The sequence below is a fragment of the Myotis lucifugus genome, unplaced genomic scaffold (genome assembly GCF_000147115.1).
Source record: "Myotis lucifugus unplaced genomic scaffold, Myoluc2.0 scaffold_530, whole genome shotgun sequence".
In the NCBI taxonomy this organism is placed as follows: Eukaryota; Metazoa; Chordata; class Mammalia; order Chiroptera; family Vespertilionidae; genus Myotis; species Myotis lucifugus.
The window spans coordinates 79,787-94,733 of NW_005871578.1; the positions used below are offsets into that span (position 1 = coordinate 79,787).

At 38.7% G+C, this 14,947-nt stretch overlaps 1 protein-coding gene across 15 annotated transcripts in view; it reads left to right on the top strand.

The window, feature by feature from the left end:
* Nucleotides 1-14,947, top strand: part of TMX3 (thioredoxin related transmembrane protein 3) — a 53,160-nt gene that overhangs the window by 16,202 nt on the left and 22,011 nt on the right. For 13 of the 15 annotated variants that reach the window (XR_002826552.1, XR_002826551.1, XR_002826553.1 and 10 more), the window contains 9 exons: nucleotides 1,898-1,997; nucleotides 2,962-3,039; nucleotides 5,445-5,511; nucleotides 6,468-6,566; nucleotides 7,510-7,567; nucleotides 7,756-7,809; nucleotides 8,591-8,647; nucleotides 12,416-12,545; nucleotides 14,073-14,141. Coding sequence is in view for 12 of the 15 variants with exons in the window: in XM_006103996.3 (XP_006104058.1) it covers nucleotides 1,898-1,997; nucleotides 2,962-3,039; nucleotides 5,445-5,511; nucleotides 6,468-6,566; nucleotides 7,510-7,567; nucleotides 7,756-7,809; nucleotides 8,591-8,647; nucleotides 12,416-12,545; nucleotides 14,073-14,141 (712 nt within the window). In the remaining 3 variants the exon portion in view is untranslated. The remainder of the gene's footprint in view (nucleotides 1-1,897; nucleotides 1,998-2,961; nucleotides 3,040-5,444; nucleotides 5,512-6,467; nucleotides 6,567-7,509; nucleotides 7,568-7,755; nucleotides 7,810-8,590; nucleotides 8,648-12,415; nucleotides 12,546-14,072; nucleotides 14,142-14,947) is intronic. The other 2 variants (XM_023745273.1, XM_023745274.1) reach the window with 2 other exon arrangements.

The following is a 14,947-nucleotide window of genomic DNA, read 5'->3' on the forward strand; positions in this document are numbered from 1 at the left end:
GAAACCTATGTGCTTCCATAAGTATTTCCTGTTGGTTTGAAAGCAGTGATCTTATGTTTTAATCTACATTTTGCTCTGGGGTATAAAGAAAGTTGTTGTTTATTAAAATGATTATGTGCAACTTTTTGAAGAGAACATTCATCAAGATAGTTTAACCTATATTGACTTTAAAAGTATAGGCACTTTCTTATGAGTTTGACAGGATATATTATATTGATAGCTTTATAGTAAATTGAAATATTGGGATGGATTTGTTGGGTGGCATGATACTCTCTGTTTTAAATTATTTGAGGAAAGGCAAAGAATTAGGAATGATCTTTATATAGTATAGTTTGCAGAGCTTATTAATATAATTTTCACTGTATTTTTACATTGATTACACATTTAATTGTCTATTTGCTTTGTGAGTAAGTAAGTTTTATAATAACTTTACATTATATGAGGGGATTGCTAGTAGGTTGTACTTTATTCCCTCATAATTTACTTAGTCTTTATGCTTTAGCAATGTTTAATGTTTTAGTTTAAGCTTAAGAAGGGCTCTCCTGATGTAACCAGGGGTGACTCTGTTGCAAATGAAATTTCAAGAGTCGGTTCTGGAGTTACATCAGTTACTAGTTAATTACTCAAGTAAAAATAGGAGCTAGAGTAGAGTGATGCAATGCAGCTAAAGAATTGTACATTTTGAAAATGTGTTTGCCTTTGGAAAATGTGTTTGTTCTTTTTGCAAATTTTGTGAAGTAAAAAATCTGATAATATAGGGCACATTTAAAAGAAGACTTTTAGTTTTTTAATAATATTTTATACATGGTATGTTTTGTAATAACCTTTGATGTAATCTCTTAGTCTTGTTGGGTTTGACATATGCTTATATAATAAAATCTTTGCCGAAACCGGTTTGGCTCAGTGGATAGAGCGTCGGCCTGCAGACTGGAGGGTCCCGGGTTCGATTCCGGTCAAGGGCATGTACCTGGGTTGCGGGCACAAAGCCCAGTAGGAGATGTGCAGGAGGCAGCTGATCGATGTTTCTCTCTCATCGATGTTTCTAACTATCTCTCTCCCTTCCTCTCTGTGAAAATCAATAAAATATATTAAAATAAATAAAATCAAATCAAATCTTTGCCCTAGCCGGTTTGGCTCAGTGGATAGAGCGTCGGCCTGCGGACTGAAAGGTCCCAGGTTCGATTCCGGTCAAGGGTATGTACCTTGGTTGCGGGCACATCCCCAGTTGGTGTGCAGGAGGCAGCTGATCGATGTTTCTCTCTCATCGGTGTTTGTACTCTCTATCCCTCTCCCTTCCTCTCTGTAAAAAATCAATAAAATATAAATAAATAAATAAATAAATAAATAAATAAATAAAATCTTTGTTCCATTTGGTTTTCTCTTTATGAGTTTCTTATGTACTATTATGACTACTATTTTCCATTTTATTCTTCCTAAAAAGAATAGCATACTTAGGAAAACTTTTAGATTTTAACCTCTGTAGGGCATTTTAAAATTATATAGCAATTAAATGAACAGTGTAAGATGTAAGTATTCTTAATATAGTATCAGAAACTCCTGGGATAGTATTTCACATATGCTTGTGTGAATGATCTTTTGGAAAAAAAAATATTCTTATGTGGATTGTTTGTTTTAATATTGGCTAAGATGGTACTCTATTTGAAACTTAATATTTAAACTGATAGATTAAATTGTGGGTGCTATATTTTTATTATATGTGTATAATAGTGGTCATGGGCTATAGTTTTATTAGATTAATGTGGATTGGGTGATACACTTAAAATGCAGTTAATATAGCACTTAAACATTATAAATTTAGATCATATAGGTAGGATTGATATGTTCTGTCTTTAGTTCAAATGCAAGTTCATTTTTTGTTTTTGTTGTTTTCAAACAGAGCACTAATTCGGCCACTTCCAAGTCAGCAAATGTTTGAACATGTGCAGAAAAGACATCGTGTATTTTTTGTTTATGTAGGTGGAGAGTCAACTTTGAAGGTATCAGATGACTTTATTTTTTAATCCAAAAGTTTACCAAAGACTCAAACTTACTTCACTTTTGTTGGACATACTTTAGCTCAATCTAAGTATTTTTATAATAAAAATATTTTCTTATATATCCTCTATAGTGTTTGCCTTCATGAAGCAAAAGTAAATAAAAAGTGGGCAGATGTTGCCTGCCTTGGTATTTCTTTTGTTACTGACCTGGTTAAGACTTTTTGAGACTAAAAAGTGCAGTTTAAATGTAAATTTTTTAAAGGCAACAGATCATTATCTTAAATTATTTTATATGTGTATATGTGCATGTATGCACACACATCCCTTCCTATACTCATCAAATTAAATTAATAAATATGAATTGAGCTTACGTTGTACTTAAACTATTTGGAAGAGTTTGAAAGCTCTTAATTACAGTGGTCTTTTGCCATACAAACAGCTTATTTTATTTGCTTATAGTCTACTAGAGGCCCAGCGCACAAAATTCGTGCACGGGTAGGGTCCCTAGGCCTGGCCTGCAATCAGGGCCAATCTTCCCCGGCTGCCAGCAGCCGACAACCCCCTGCCACCTCCAGTCACCCTCTGTGTGTGGGGCTCTCACCTGCCTTGGCCTGGCACATCCGCTGCAACCCACCCCCAGTTCCTCCGCTGCAACCCACCCCCAGTTCCCTGTTCCCCATCGGGTGATCAGAGCCTGCCAGCCGGGGGTAGGGAGCTGGGGGCAGCTCCTGCATTGAGCGTCCGCCCCCTGGTGGTCAGTGCACGTCATAGCGACTGGTCGTTCCACTGTCTGGTCGATTTGCATATTACACTTTTATATATAGATCTTTTCACATAAAAGGACTTAGGATAGCAGATTGTTGTATACTAGTTAGTGAATGATACAACTTGCTCTGATTGTTAATGAAAATTAATTTTGGTCTTAATATTTTAAAGTCACCTTTTTTTGTTTGTATTTTCACAGGAGAAATACATAGATGCTGCTTCAGAATTAATTGTATATACATACTTCTTTTCTGCTTCAGAAGAAGTGGTTCCAGAGGTAATATTTAAAATTAGACTTTAATAACTTAATTTTAATCTTTAACTTATTACTTGATTTTATCTGTAAGATTTATTAACTGATTTGTGTGGAAACAGTAAACATGTTCAATTGGTACCAGATTACTTACTGTTAACAAGCAAATATCACTAGATTGATAGCATTTACAGATTTTATTTACATTAGTTTTTTTTCTTTAAAATAATAGCAGCTGTGAGAGGTGATATTCATACCCTTAATTGTTTTGAAAGTAGTAGATTTACTTATGTATGTCTGTAGAATAAATGACTACTTCTTAACCTCTAATCTTGTGCCAAGCACTGTGTAAGTTCTGGATTGATGATGAGCCAATGCCTCAGACCCTGATAAGATGGAGCTCACATTTTCCTGGTGGAGGAAGTGGACTTCATGTTAGCATTGCAGGTGATCTCCTCTGTTGGGTCTTCAGACTGAGGTAGTGATCCTTAGTAAACAGATCTATAAATAGGATATCATGATCACTATACTAATAAAAGGGTAATATGCTAATTAGACCGGTCGACCGGACATCTTCCAGACGTCTGACTTCCTTCCAGACAAAGCCATGGTGGCAGGGGCCGAAGCAGAGGTGGTTAGGGACGATCAGGCCAGCAGGAGAGCAAGCAGTTAGAGGCGATCAGGCCGCCATGGGGGAGCAAGCAGTTAGGGGCACGGTCATGCCAATGCGGGGAGCAAGCAGTTAGGGGGCGATCAGGCCAGCAGGAGAGGGCAGTTAGGGGGTGATCAGGCCGGCAGGGGAGCAGTTAGGGCGCAGTCAGGCCGGCAGGCAGATATGGTTGGGGTGATCAGGCAGGCAGGCAGAGGTGGTTAGAGGTGATCAGGCAGCCAGGCAGGTGAGCGGTTAGGAGCCAGCGGTCCTGGATTGTGAGAGGGATGTCTGACTGGGATCGGGCCTAAACCGGCAGTTGGACATCCCCTGAGGGGTCCCAGATTGGAGAGGATGCAGGCCAGGCTGAGGGACACCGTTCCCCCTCCCCACCCCACCCCCCACCTGTGCACGACTTTCATGCACCAGGCCTCTAGTAAAAATAAGGGAGCAGTGCATCTATGGGGACAGTTAGAGGTGGGATGGCTGCTCTAGATTCCTTGATCAAGAAATGTCAATCTGAGAAGAAATAGTTGAACTGGGACTTAGATAATAGGAAGGAGCCATGTAGAGATCTGTGGCCAGAGGAAACAAGAAGCAGGGAACAGATACTACAGGTGCCCACAATGAGAACCCGCCTGGCATATTTGAGGAACAGAGTAATAAGCCAGTGTGGTCTTAATGCAATGAGAAAGGAAATAGCAGGTAGGCAGAGGCCTGTGGAGGCCTTGCAGGTCATGGCCAATCATGTGATCAGTTGAAGTTGGTGAAGGACTTGGTCTTATGTTCATTTTAGGAACATTACTCTATGCCAAGCGCAGAATGAATTGGATAGTGATGATAGGTCCCAAGATCAGTTGAACTCTTGAAGTAACATAGGAAGTTTGGGCTTGGAGGTTGGTTAGTAAGAGAATCAGGGAGAAGTGAAAGAATTGTGCTTGGGAAATAGAATTCTTTGTGCTTGCTGATCTGGAGGGCAAAGGAAGAATTAAGAATGACTTTAGGTTTTTGGTTTGAACAGCTGTGTAGATGGTGGTGTTTTCATGAGCTTTGGGGCTATTGCTGAAGAAAAAGGTTGGGGAATGGGGTGGGGGAGAGGAGGGCATGAACAAGAGTTTTGAATTGTTCATTTTAATTTGATTCAGCATATTAGATATCCAAGTACAAGCATCAAATACACAGTTGGGTTTGGGATCTAGAGTTAAGTCTGTGTAAAAAAACTCCTTAAACATTGGATGCAAAGTTTTAATGAAGTAAGAGATCCCAGGACCTAATGACAGCAAAGGAAAATGACAAGAAATAGCCAGTGAATAGGAAAACAAGTTGAGTGAGGAAGCCAAGAGAAAAACTGTTTAAAGTAGGAATGTTCAGTGTGTAAGATTCCCAGGTAAAGCAATGTAATCATCGCATAGCCCTGGGGTGGTGGGGAGGGACGGGAACCTGCCTGTGCTGACTAATGCCTTAGGCCCTGCTCTTTGGCCACTTCACAGTGCCTCTCATCCTTTACTTCCTACATCTTTAGGTCTGTTGTCCACTCTAAGAGTATTCCATTGTTTCCACTAGAGCAACCAGGGCACTATACCAGGTGATGGGTATATAAAGAGATCAAACCCAGTCCTTGAATGAACTTGGGATTCACTGTGCTCTTTTTAAATAATTGTAACAATTTGTCATTGTTAGGTGTTTTTTCTCCTTTCCTGGCATCCTTTAATAATCTTGAAATCATAGCTACAAATTGAAAAATTTTAACTAAGATTGTTTACACATCTGATCTTTGCAGTATGTGACTCTGAAGGAGATGCCCGCCGTGCTTGTTTTCAAAGATGAAACTTACTTTGTTTACGATGGTAAGTTCCAAAGCTTTAGCTTACATAAAACATTTTAACATTGAAATGCTGTCTCTCTTACAGTATTTGGGTGTTGATGAAAGATTTTGTAAATGTAACTGCTTCTTACAACTGCCATAATCTACCCAGTTAGTTGAATGACTGGCTGACACATTTTTCTTACCCTTCAACTTACTGTTCTTTCCTTCTGGGTTGTGGTTTTGAATGTTTCTTTTATTTTTATTTTTTGGTGAGGTCATTTGCCTTTTTCAGAAGTGACCCTATGCAGTTTCTATACATTTCTTTAAATTTTCAAAATTAATTTTTAAGAAGATATATTTTAGACACACAAAAAAGTGAAGAAATATAACATCCTCAATAGTGGTGACGTCTGTATGTTCTTGCCTATCACCACCTCTTCCTGCTCGATGGAAGCAGCCACTACTCAGCATTGCTTCCTTGAAGCAAATACTCAGCCTGGTTTTAAAATATTTTTATTATGTTAAACATACACAATAGTAAGCAGAATGCTAAATAATAAATCCCTACATACATACCCATCACCCAGATGAAACAGGGACCAAGCTCTTACCCACATTTGCTTCAACAAGTTTTCTCTTCAACAAAAGTTGAAGTGTTTGAAGGCAGGTGGTGTTTAATTATTGTGTGCTTCATTCCGCATCTCTTAAAAATGTGGCCTTTTTTTGTTTAGGTAACCACATGCTGTTATAGCACTTAACAAAGTTAACAGTAATTTCCAGATGCTGCTCTGAGGTATGCAGCAAACTCACAGTGAAGCATTGCTCTGTGCATCAGACCTTTACTGCATCTGTGTGTTTAGAATACACCTCTATAAATGGAATTTATGAATTGAAGATTATGATTCTGGCATTTTATACATATTGCTGGAGTAGAATATTGAAAACATCATAAAAACATATCTACATTATAATTATCAAATTTCTTTTGTTTTTAAGAGTATGAAGATGGTGACTTGTCATCTTGGATCAACAGGGAGAGGTTTCAGAATTATCTGACTATGGACGGCTTCCTCTTGTATGAACTTGGAGATACAGGTAGAAATATACATATAGCTCTATATTACTGCACAGAATTTCTCCTTGATTGATCTGAGAAAATTAATTTTAAGCTCTATTTTAAAATATGTTTTTGTTTATTTATTTATTTTTAAAAAGAGAGGAAGGGAGAGGGAGAGAGAGATAGAAACATCAATGAAAGAGAAACAATGATCAGCTGCCTCCTGCCCCCTATGGGAGATTGAGAAATGGTTGATTTAATAGCACATGTATATACCTGCTTTGAGCCAGAAACTGCCCCAATATTTTGGTGCATGTAATCTCATTCAACTCTCCCAGTAACTTTGAAATTTATACTAGTTTCTAAAGTAAAGTGAAGTTACTGAGGTAAATCATATAGCTAATAAGTGATAGTGCTTCACCATTGTTCTCCAAGACAGAACATGATAGACACTGAGGGTCATTCTGCCTTCCTAGAGAATATCAGAGGTGAATGGGGTTTATATTCTGTGCAGGGTTAAATAACTTTGTTTCAATTTTATTCTGTGTATTATTACTGGAAAGTAGTGACTCGTGGTACCGAAGGGAATAGCAATGTAAAAATTATTCTCCTTATACCCCGTTCTTTTAGAGCTACAGTAATAATAGTAAGTTTTGTTTATCGACTTATTTCTTATGGTTTTTGTTATTGAAAGACTTCTTATTTTAATCATTTTGTGGGTTGTATGAAAAATACAATTTGTGTATGTGACCTATTAAATATTTACTGTTGTTTAATGATGAGGATGGGAGCTGGGAGGGAACTTAACACTTGGAGTCCACTAACTCACTGATTGACTCTACTGAGTGTAACGTGTGTGAGATAACTGGAATTTAATTCTAGAAGCAATGTTTACTAATTCCCCATTCACAGCTGCAATAATAATTGAAAAGTCTGCATAATGAGGGTTATTGAATTTAGATATGTTTTTCTTAATTTCAGGAAAGCTTGTGGCTATTGCAATTATTGATGAGAAAAATACATCAATTGAACATACCAGGTAAAGTGCCTTGAAATCGTTTTAAGCTTCCAGTGTCACCTAACTCAGACTTTACATGGCTTCAGATAAACTTAATATAGAGTATCTTTTCCTGCAGTTTTAGATCAAGTGGCAGATGAGATGTTATAATGGAGTAATTATATATTTCATGTGAAAAATGAAATATTCATGTGTTTGTTGTTCTACAGATTGAAGTCAATTATTCAGGAAGTTGCTAGAGATTACAGAGATCAGTTCCACAGGTAGGTGCTTGCACTCAGGACAATTCCTCTATTTTTGTTTAACTGTGTTTCGTACAATTAACCAAAAAGACTAGTATTTCATACTTCCCAGATGAATCAAAGAGCTGAGTGATTGCATTTCTGTATGAATTGTCTGGACTTGAAGTTTGTTGATATGTCCCCTCAACTAATTTGCAACATACCTGTTTCTGGATAGGATTTGGGATAAGTTTTGCAGTAAGAAGATGTACGTAGGCTCATACATTTGAGATAAAGCTAAATGAGCAATCTCGAGTCAGATAGACAAATGATGCTTATAACAGGACCTCAAAGAATAACGGAATATTAAAATAAGTGATATTTTTGCAGTGTGCTAAATCATTCTAATTGTTGCTGGCATGAGATAGTCAATATAAACTTGTTATATTAGTTAGTTGCTATTCCCTTTTATTGCATCTTCTAATGAGGTATCAGTGACATATACTTATAAATGAGCCATCTTTTGAGTAATCCTCTTGTTGGGTGTGTAACTTTTCTTAAACATGTTGTATAGTTTGAAAGACTTACATTGCCTTGAATTTAAATATATACAAAATAGAAATGTCTTAGAATGTGTTTGATTTTACTTATGTGTGTTCATATCTCAGAATTCTGTAGAATTCACACTCTTCTACATTTATTATATGTAACTTACACATTAAGCATTTATTTACATGCTTACCAAGTTCTTTTTTTGTACTAAATATTGCTTCCTCTCTCTCTCTTTCTCTCTCTCTCATTTTTGGTTATTGTTGTTGGTTAGAGACTTTCAGTTTGGACATATGGATGGGAATGACTATATAAATACCTTGCTGATGGAGTAAGTACTAAATGATTTCCCTATCAATTCGTCTATTTTTAAATTTCTGTTTTTTAGAGACAGACAGAAGATCTAATCTAATGCACACAATCTCTCAATAAATACTTTACATTTTTAAGTCTACATTTAAAACTTTTATATTTTTCTATACTAAAAAATGTCTTTCAATTCAGTGTTAATAATTTATAGTTTTGAAAAGAAGCATCATTCAAAAACATAAAATTTATAGTTTCATTTAATACACACTTTACCTTAAGTTCAATTTCAGTGAACAATTTAACTTAAGAATTAATTTTTAACATTCACGAATTAATTACTATCCAAAAGAATTTATTTTAACAGATTAAAATAGTTTTAAGGGAAAATGTGCAATTTTAAAATAACTTTATCAATTATATTATGATGTAAAGATCTGAAATGTTACTTCATAAAGTTGTTATTAGGAACATTTGCCATACTTATTTTGAATTAATATGTTTCAAATAAGAACCTACTCAATTCAGTGGACATTTAGTGAGTCGTTACGGTATTTGGCACTACTGATGCAAAAAAATGAGAAAATTAGTGTCCCTGTCTTCAGATGCTTGTAGAAACCTAAGATGTCTTCAGATGACCTTGTAGAAGTCTTTAAGAAATTGCTTTGCTATACTATCTCCTAAAGGGTGATGCTCTATCATAGAAATGCATTTTGAGTAGGATATTTACTATATCTTTATCTATATATATCTATATATATCTATATATATCTATATATATAGATACAACCATTTCTAATAATGGCCTTCGAGGCAAGCCAACACATTCAGTTCAGTAGCGTTTGCAAGAGGCCAAAGCAGTTTGGGTCCAATAAATAACTGCTTGCCCAGGATAATATTCAGAATATGTAGAGATGGAGAGACATACTACCTTCATAAGAATTATTTCTAATACAAGTTGTGAGATAGTAGAATTTTTGAGCTATAGTTGTGGTGAAAGAACAACAATAATCTCTACCACCAACCCCTTATAGTTTGGGGTGGTTGGTTTCTCTCTTATTCATACTATGCTTCTTTTGGCGGTGTGTTTTTTTTGTTTTGTTTTTTGTTTTTTAAGGAGAGAAGTTATATAGTGATGGTATATAATATAATTGAAAGTCCATATTGAGCACTTACCTGTGACCAAGGCTGAACTGAGTGGTCAGTCAGTAAGGTATAAGTACTGTAATTATCTCCATTTTATATAGGTGAGGAAATTTAAATTTCTTAGAAGAAACTCAAAGGTGTTAAATAATATGCCAAAGGATGCATCAAATAAGTTAGAGATACAGTTCTCAAATTCACATCCCTCTTGCTCCAAAGCTCTTCACTACTGTAACATTAACATTGACACATAAATCAGTGGAACTTTTAACATACAGCAAATACATATTATATACAACAAGAGGCCCAGTGCATGAAATTCATGCACTGGTAGGGTCCCTAGCAGCTGCCGGCCAGGACTTCCCTCCCTTCCCCTGGTTGCCTGCTGCAGCCACCATCACCAGCCTGGGCCTCCTTTCCTTCCCCCGGCTGGCCCCGCCCCCTGGTTGAACTCCAGGACAAACTCCCGGTTGAGGGAACAATTTGCCTACTACGCTTTTATTATATAGGATAATTACATAGCAACATTGAATATATTTTTTTTCTAAAAATAAATATGATACTATCAAATCTTTGGTCTATTAAATTATTTTGTATTGAGTTTTGTGAGTATATAGTTTAAAGGAAATAAAATGAGATGTTATCTTGCAGTATTACTCATATGGAATTTAATTACACAGTCAGTTAACCATTGCCTAATAACAATGCTGGAAAATAAACCACCTTGAAACCCAATGGCTTACAGTAAGAATCACGTATTCTCTCTCCCTGGTCTGGACTTGGCTGACTGGCTGGGCACAGATAGATGTGGCTTCAGGTCTGCTCCACATGTCTTTAATGCCCTTGACCTTGGAAGGATATTTCCTTGGGAATATCCTTCTCATGGCAGTCACAAAACACAAGAAAGCAAACCCAGCAATGCAGACACATGTCCAGCCTCTGCTTTGTCAAGTGTGTTACCTACCTGTTGACCCAATCATGGCCCTGCCTCAGTGTCAGGGGTCAGATGAGCATGTTTCGCCTTACCTCAATGGACAAAGGGTGTGGCTTAGGGAGGGATAGAGAATTATGAGCAACAAAGTAATCTCCTGGACTTAGTTACTATTTGCAATAATTAATGGTGTAAATTCATTTTCTCCTTTTGCATAACACTTTTATATAGACATACAGATAACTGTAAGCTAATGTGTAGGTGACATACAAAATTACAAGCCTATATATATATATGTGTGTGTGTGTGTGTGTGTATATATATATATACACACACACACACAAACACACATACACACACACACACACATACTAGAGCCCCCGTGCGCGAAATTCGTGCACTGGGGAGGTGTCCCTCAGCCCAGCCTGCACCCTCTCCAATCTGGGATCCCTCTCACAATCCGGGACTGCTGGCTCCCAACCGCTCGCCTGCCTGCCTGCCTGATTGCCCCTGACTGCTTCTGCCTGCCAGCCTGATCACCCCCTAACTACTCCTTTGCCAACCTGATCGGTGCCTAACTGCTCCCCTGCTGGCCCAATTGCCTCCAACTGCCCTCCCCTGCCATCCTGGTCCCCCCACAACTGCCCTCCCCTGCAGGCCTGGTCACCCCTAACTGCCCTCCCTCCCCTGCAGGCCCGGTCGCCTCCAACTGCCCTCCCCCGCTGGCCTGATTGCTCACAACTGCCCTCCCCTGCCGGCCATCTTGTGACCACATGGGGGCCGCCATCCCATGCCCGCTGCCCAGAGGTCCTCCGCAGCCGGGTGGAATGCTTGCCTTGCCACCGTTATTAAAGCTTTTATTAAATATATCCTATCTAATGAAAGCTTTAATATGCAAATTGACTGTCGCTTCATCACAAAGATGGCAGAGCCCATAGCCACAAGATGGTGGCGCCCAGTCCTCTCAGCCCTGCCAGAGTCCCACAGTCCTGGGGGGTGAGGCCACTGAGAGCAGACAGCTTTGAACAGCCTGGCCGTGGCGACGTGGCAAGCGTTCCACCCAGCCATGGAGGGCCTCTGACCAGGCCGGGCGTGGAACGCTTGTGTCGTTGCAGGCCGGGCTGAGGGGACACCCCACCCCCACCCCAGTGCACGAATTTTGTGCACTGGGCCTCTGGTGTATATATATATATATATAGTAGAGAAACATTTAAAGCAAAATTCAAAGTAATCGAGAGTTTGACAGAACCACAATCATGGTGAAACAACTTATTCACTAGGGTTTTCAAAATATAAGGCAGAAAAAATACACTGGATACATACATTATGCATATCAAAACTTACAATATGGATGGATAGCCAAACATAAAATACACTTGGGTTGTATGTGATTAACAGAGATGGTATTTAACTATATCTGTAGCAAGGAGTAATATTACCCAGAAATTGATACTTTGTACATAATTTTTCTCAAGTTTAATTATGAAAACTCCGCTGTTTTATATTATATGTAGCATGTTCTTCATGTAATCTTAATTTAGCTATTTTTCAGAATTGATGCAAAATTTGAAATTTCGTGTAGTCAAAAGAAGGCAAAGCTATTAATACAGCTCCCTCTTTTTATATTATAGTTACTCGTGTATAATATAAGCAAATATCAGAATGTTTGTTATCTGTGTGTTTATGTGGATATTGATTTCTTCGTTTTTCTATTTCCAGTGAATTGACTGTCCCAACTGTAGTTGTACTGAATACTTCAAACCAACAGTACTTTTTACTAGATAGAGAGATCAAGAATACTGAAGACATGGTCCATTTCATTAATAGCATTTTGGATGGCACAGTAGAAGTAAGTTGTTCACTTCTGTTTCAAAGGATGATGACAGGAGATGGAGGAGAAAACAGTTCTTCTCTGATTCTGAAAGGGACAGTCAGTGGCAACTGGGGAGAGGGGAGGCCTCCTCTCTGTACCCTGCTTCTTTCACATTGTGGCAGATTCTTCGTGTCACGACACTGCTGAGGGGTGGAAATATCTTATAAGGGTGATTTGGGGGCATTTTTGTTTTTTTTGGTGATTGGGAGGTGCTTCTGGCTTTAGAGTCAGGGTGTAGGGATGCTTTCATGAGCAGTGCACGGAGCTGTGCCAATAGTGAACTGTCCTGGTTCTTAGAACCTTCCTGGAGTCCAGAGGACGATTGGTTAAGTTATTTGGATTGGTTTTCCTAGAAAACCTGTTAATAAGACCAGTTTCTTAAGAGATAAGGAAATATATTGAGAATTAGAGCCACAGTGGAGATTTCCATATCCTATAAAATATTTCTCAGAAATATGAACGAGAAGTCTTAACTTTTTCATTTTCTATAAATCTTACTGGAGTGTTTTTTGGACTGTTGCAGCCCATGGTAGAGGGTCATGAAACCACATCAGCAGATTAAATTAGAAAGAAATGAGTCTTCTATGCTTCCATGAAGTTTAGTTATCTTGTTTCAACTTTACACAAACTTTATATGAAAGTTGGCTCACAGAGTAGCAAGTATTTCTGCTTTAGAAATAACAGTAGGGATTTTATATTTCTGAAGGTAACACCTGTTGGAATATAACTCACCTGTGTGTGTAAGAGAGCCCTTCTATTTATGGGTTAGTGAAACCCAACTCAGACTATTAACAAAGAGGTCTCACTGGCTCACCTGGCAGAGAAAGTCAAAGGATGGGGCAGACTTCAGGGGTGACAGGATGCCATGAATGTGATTGATTTCCATCAGGAATTTTTCTGTAAAAGCCTTTGGCACTCTTTTCTTTATTTTTATTTTTTTAAAATATGTTTTTATTGATATCAGAGAGAGGGAAGGAGAAGGAGAGAGAGATAGAAACATCAATGATGAGAGAGAATCATTGATTGGCTGCCTCCTGCATACTCCCTATTGGGGATTGAGCTCATAACCCTGGCATGTGCCCTGACTGGGAATCGAACCTTCACCTGCTGGTTCATGGGTCTACGCTCAACCACTGAGCCACACTGGCCAGGTGGCACTCTATTTTTTGAGCTTCATCCTCAGGGAAACTCTGTATACAGTAGCAAAGACCCCAGCAGCATCTAGAGTTGAATAGTGTCAGCTAAATTCAGAAATGGGGCAGGCCTGGACTCGATGGGGATGTGACTAGGGAGGAAGGATTCACAGAGTCAGTGTCTACACAGGAAGCAGGGGAAGATAGGCCAGGGAAACAGGGCATGCTTACACCTGGCCCTTCAGGTGCTTCATGCTATCCATCCTCAACCCTTGCCCTCAACCCTGGACCAGCATTTGTAAGATTACCTAACAGAAAATTGAAGTAATAGTACTTAACGTTGTAATTGTCTTTTTCTGTTAAATTTAAGGCCCAAGGAGGTGATAGCATTTTGCAGAGATTGAAAAGAATGGTATTTGATGCTAAATCTACTGTTGTGGTAAGTTGTGACAGTTTGCTTTATTTTGTTGATAATAGACAGTATATAGGTGTATAAGTTTTTTATGTCTAACTAAGGTAAAATCTGGGATTTGAAAGGATTAGGTAAAAATATTTTCGGATTAGGTAAAAATATTTTCATTTGCTAGGGAAGAACAAGCCTGTGTTTACATTAAGAATTTATGTTCATGGGTGGAAATTGTTTCTCTGGTCTCCATCTCTTTGTGTTGGGTGAGTAACTGCCATTCAGAACCAGTGAGCGTGACAGCAGTGTTTTCCAGTCTTTCCTCCCCATCTCTGTAAGTTCTTGGATCCGAACCCTTCTTGCTTAGAGCTCTCAGAAATCTTCTTACTACCCAGCTTTGGCTCAACCAGCTTGAGAGTAGAGGCCTTCCTGAATCTGGTGGAGCCTTACGTTTGGCTCTAGTTGCCTGTCTGGATCTACCCCCTACCTCATTCATTCTGGCCAGTACAGCTGACCTTCTCTTGGTGAGAGATAAGTTCTAATAGTTTTACTCCATGCATTCTTCAGTTTACCAGTAGTGACCTTCTTTACCTTCCTATTGACACCAGTGTGGATTGGCCCTCAGCACCTTATGTCCAGCCGGGGCTCTGACGTCCACTTGGTTTTCTCATTTCCTCTTGCCGTCTCGAGCCTTTTCTTACACCACCGCACAACTGATAGCACGAGAATAGTCCGTCTTGATCACTTTCCTTCCCCTCAGTGATGCACATCCAAGTCCTCTTTGCATCTCCGGTTCTGTCTTCCTGCTCTTTGACTGCTGGGTCAACCTCCCTGCTGTGTCA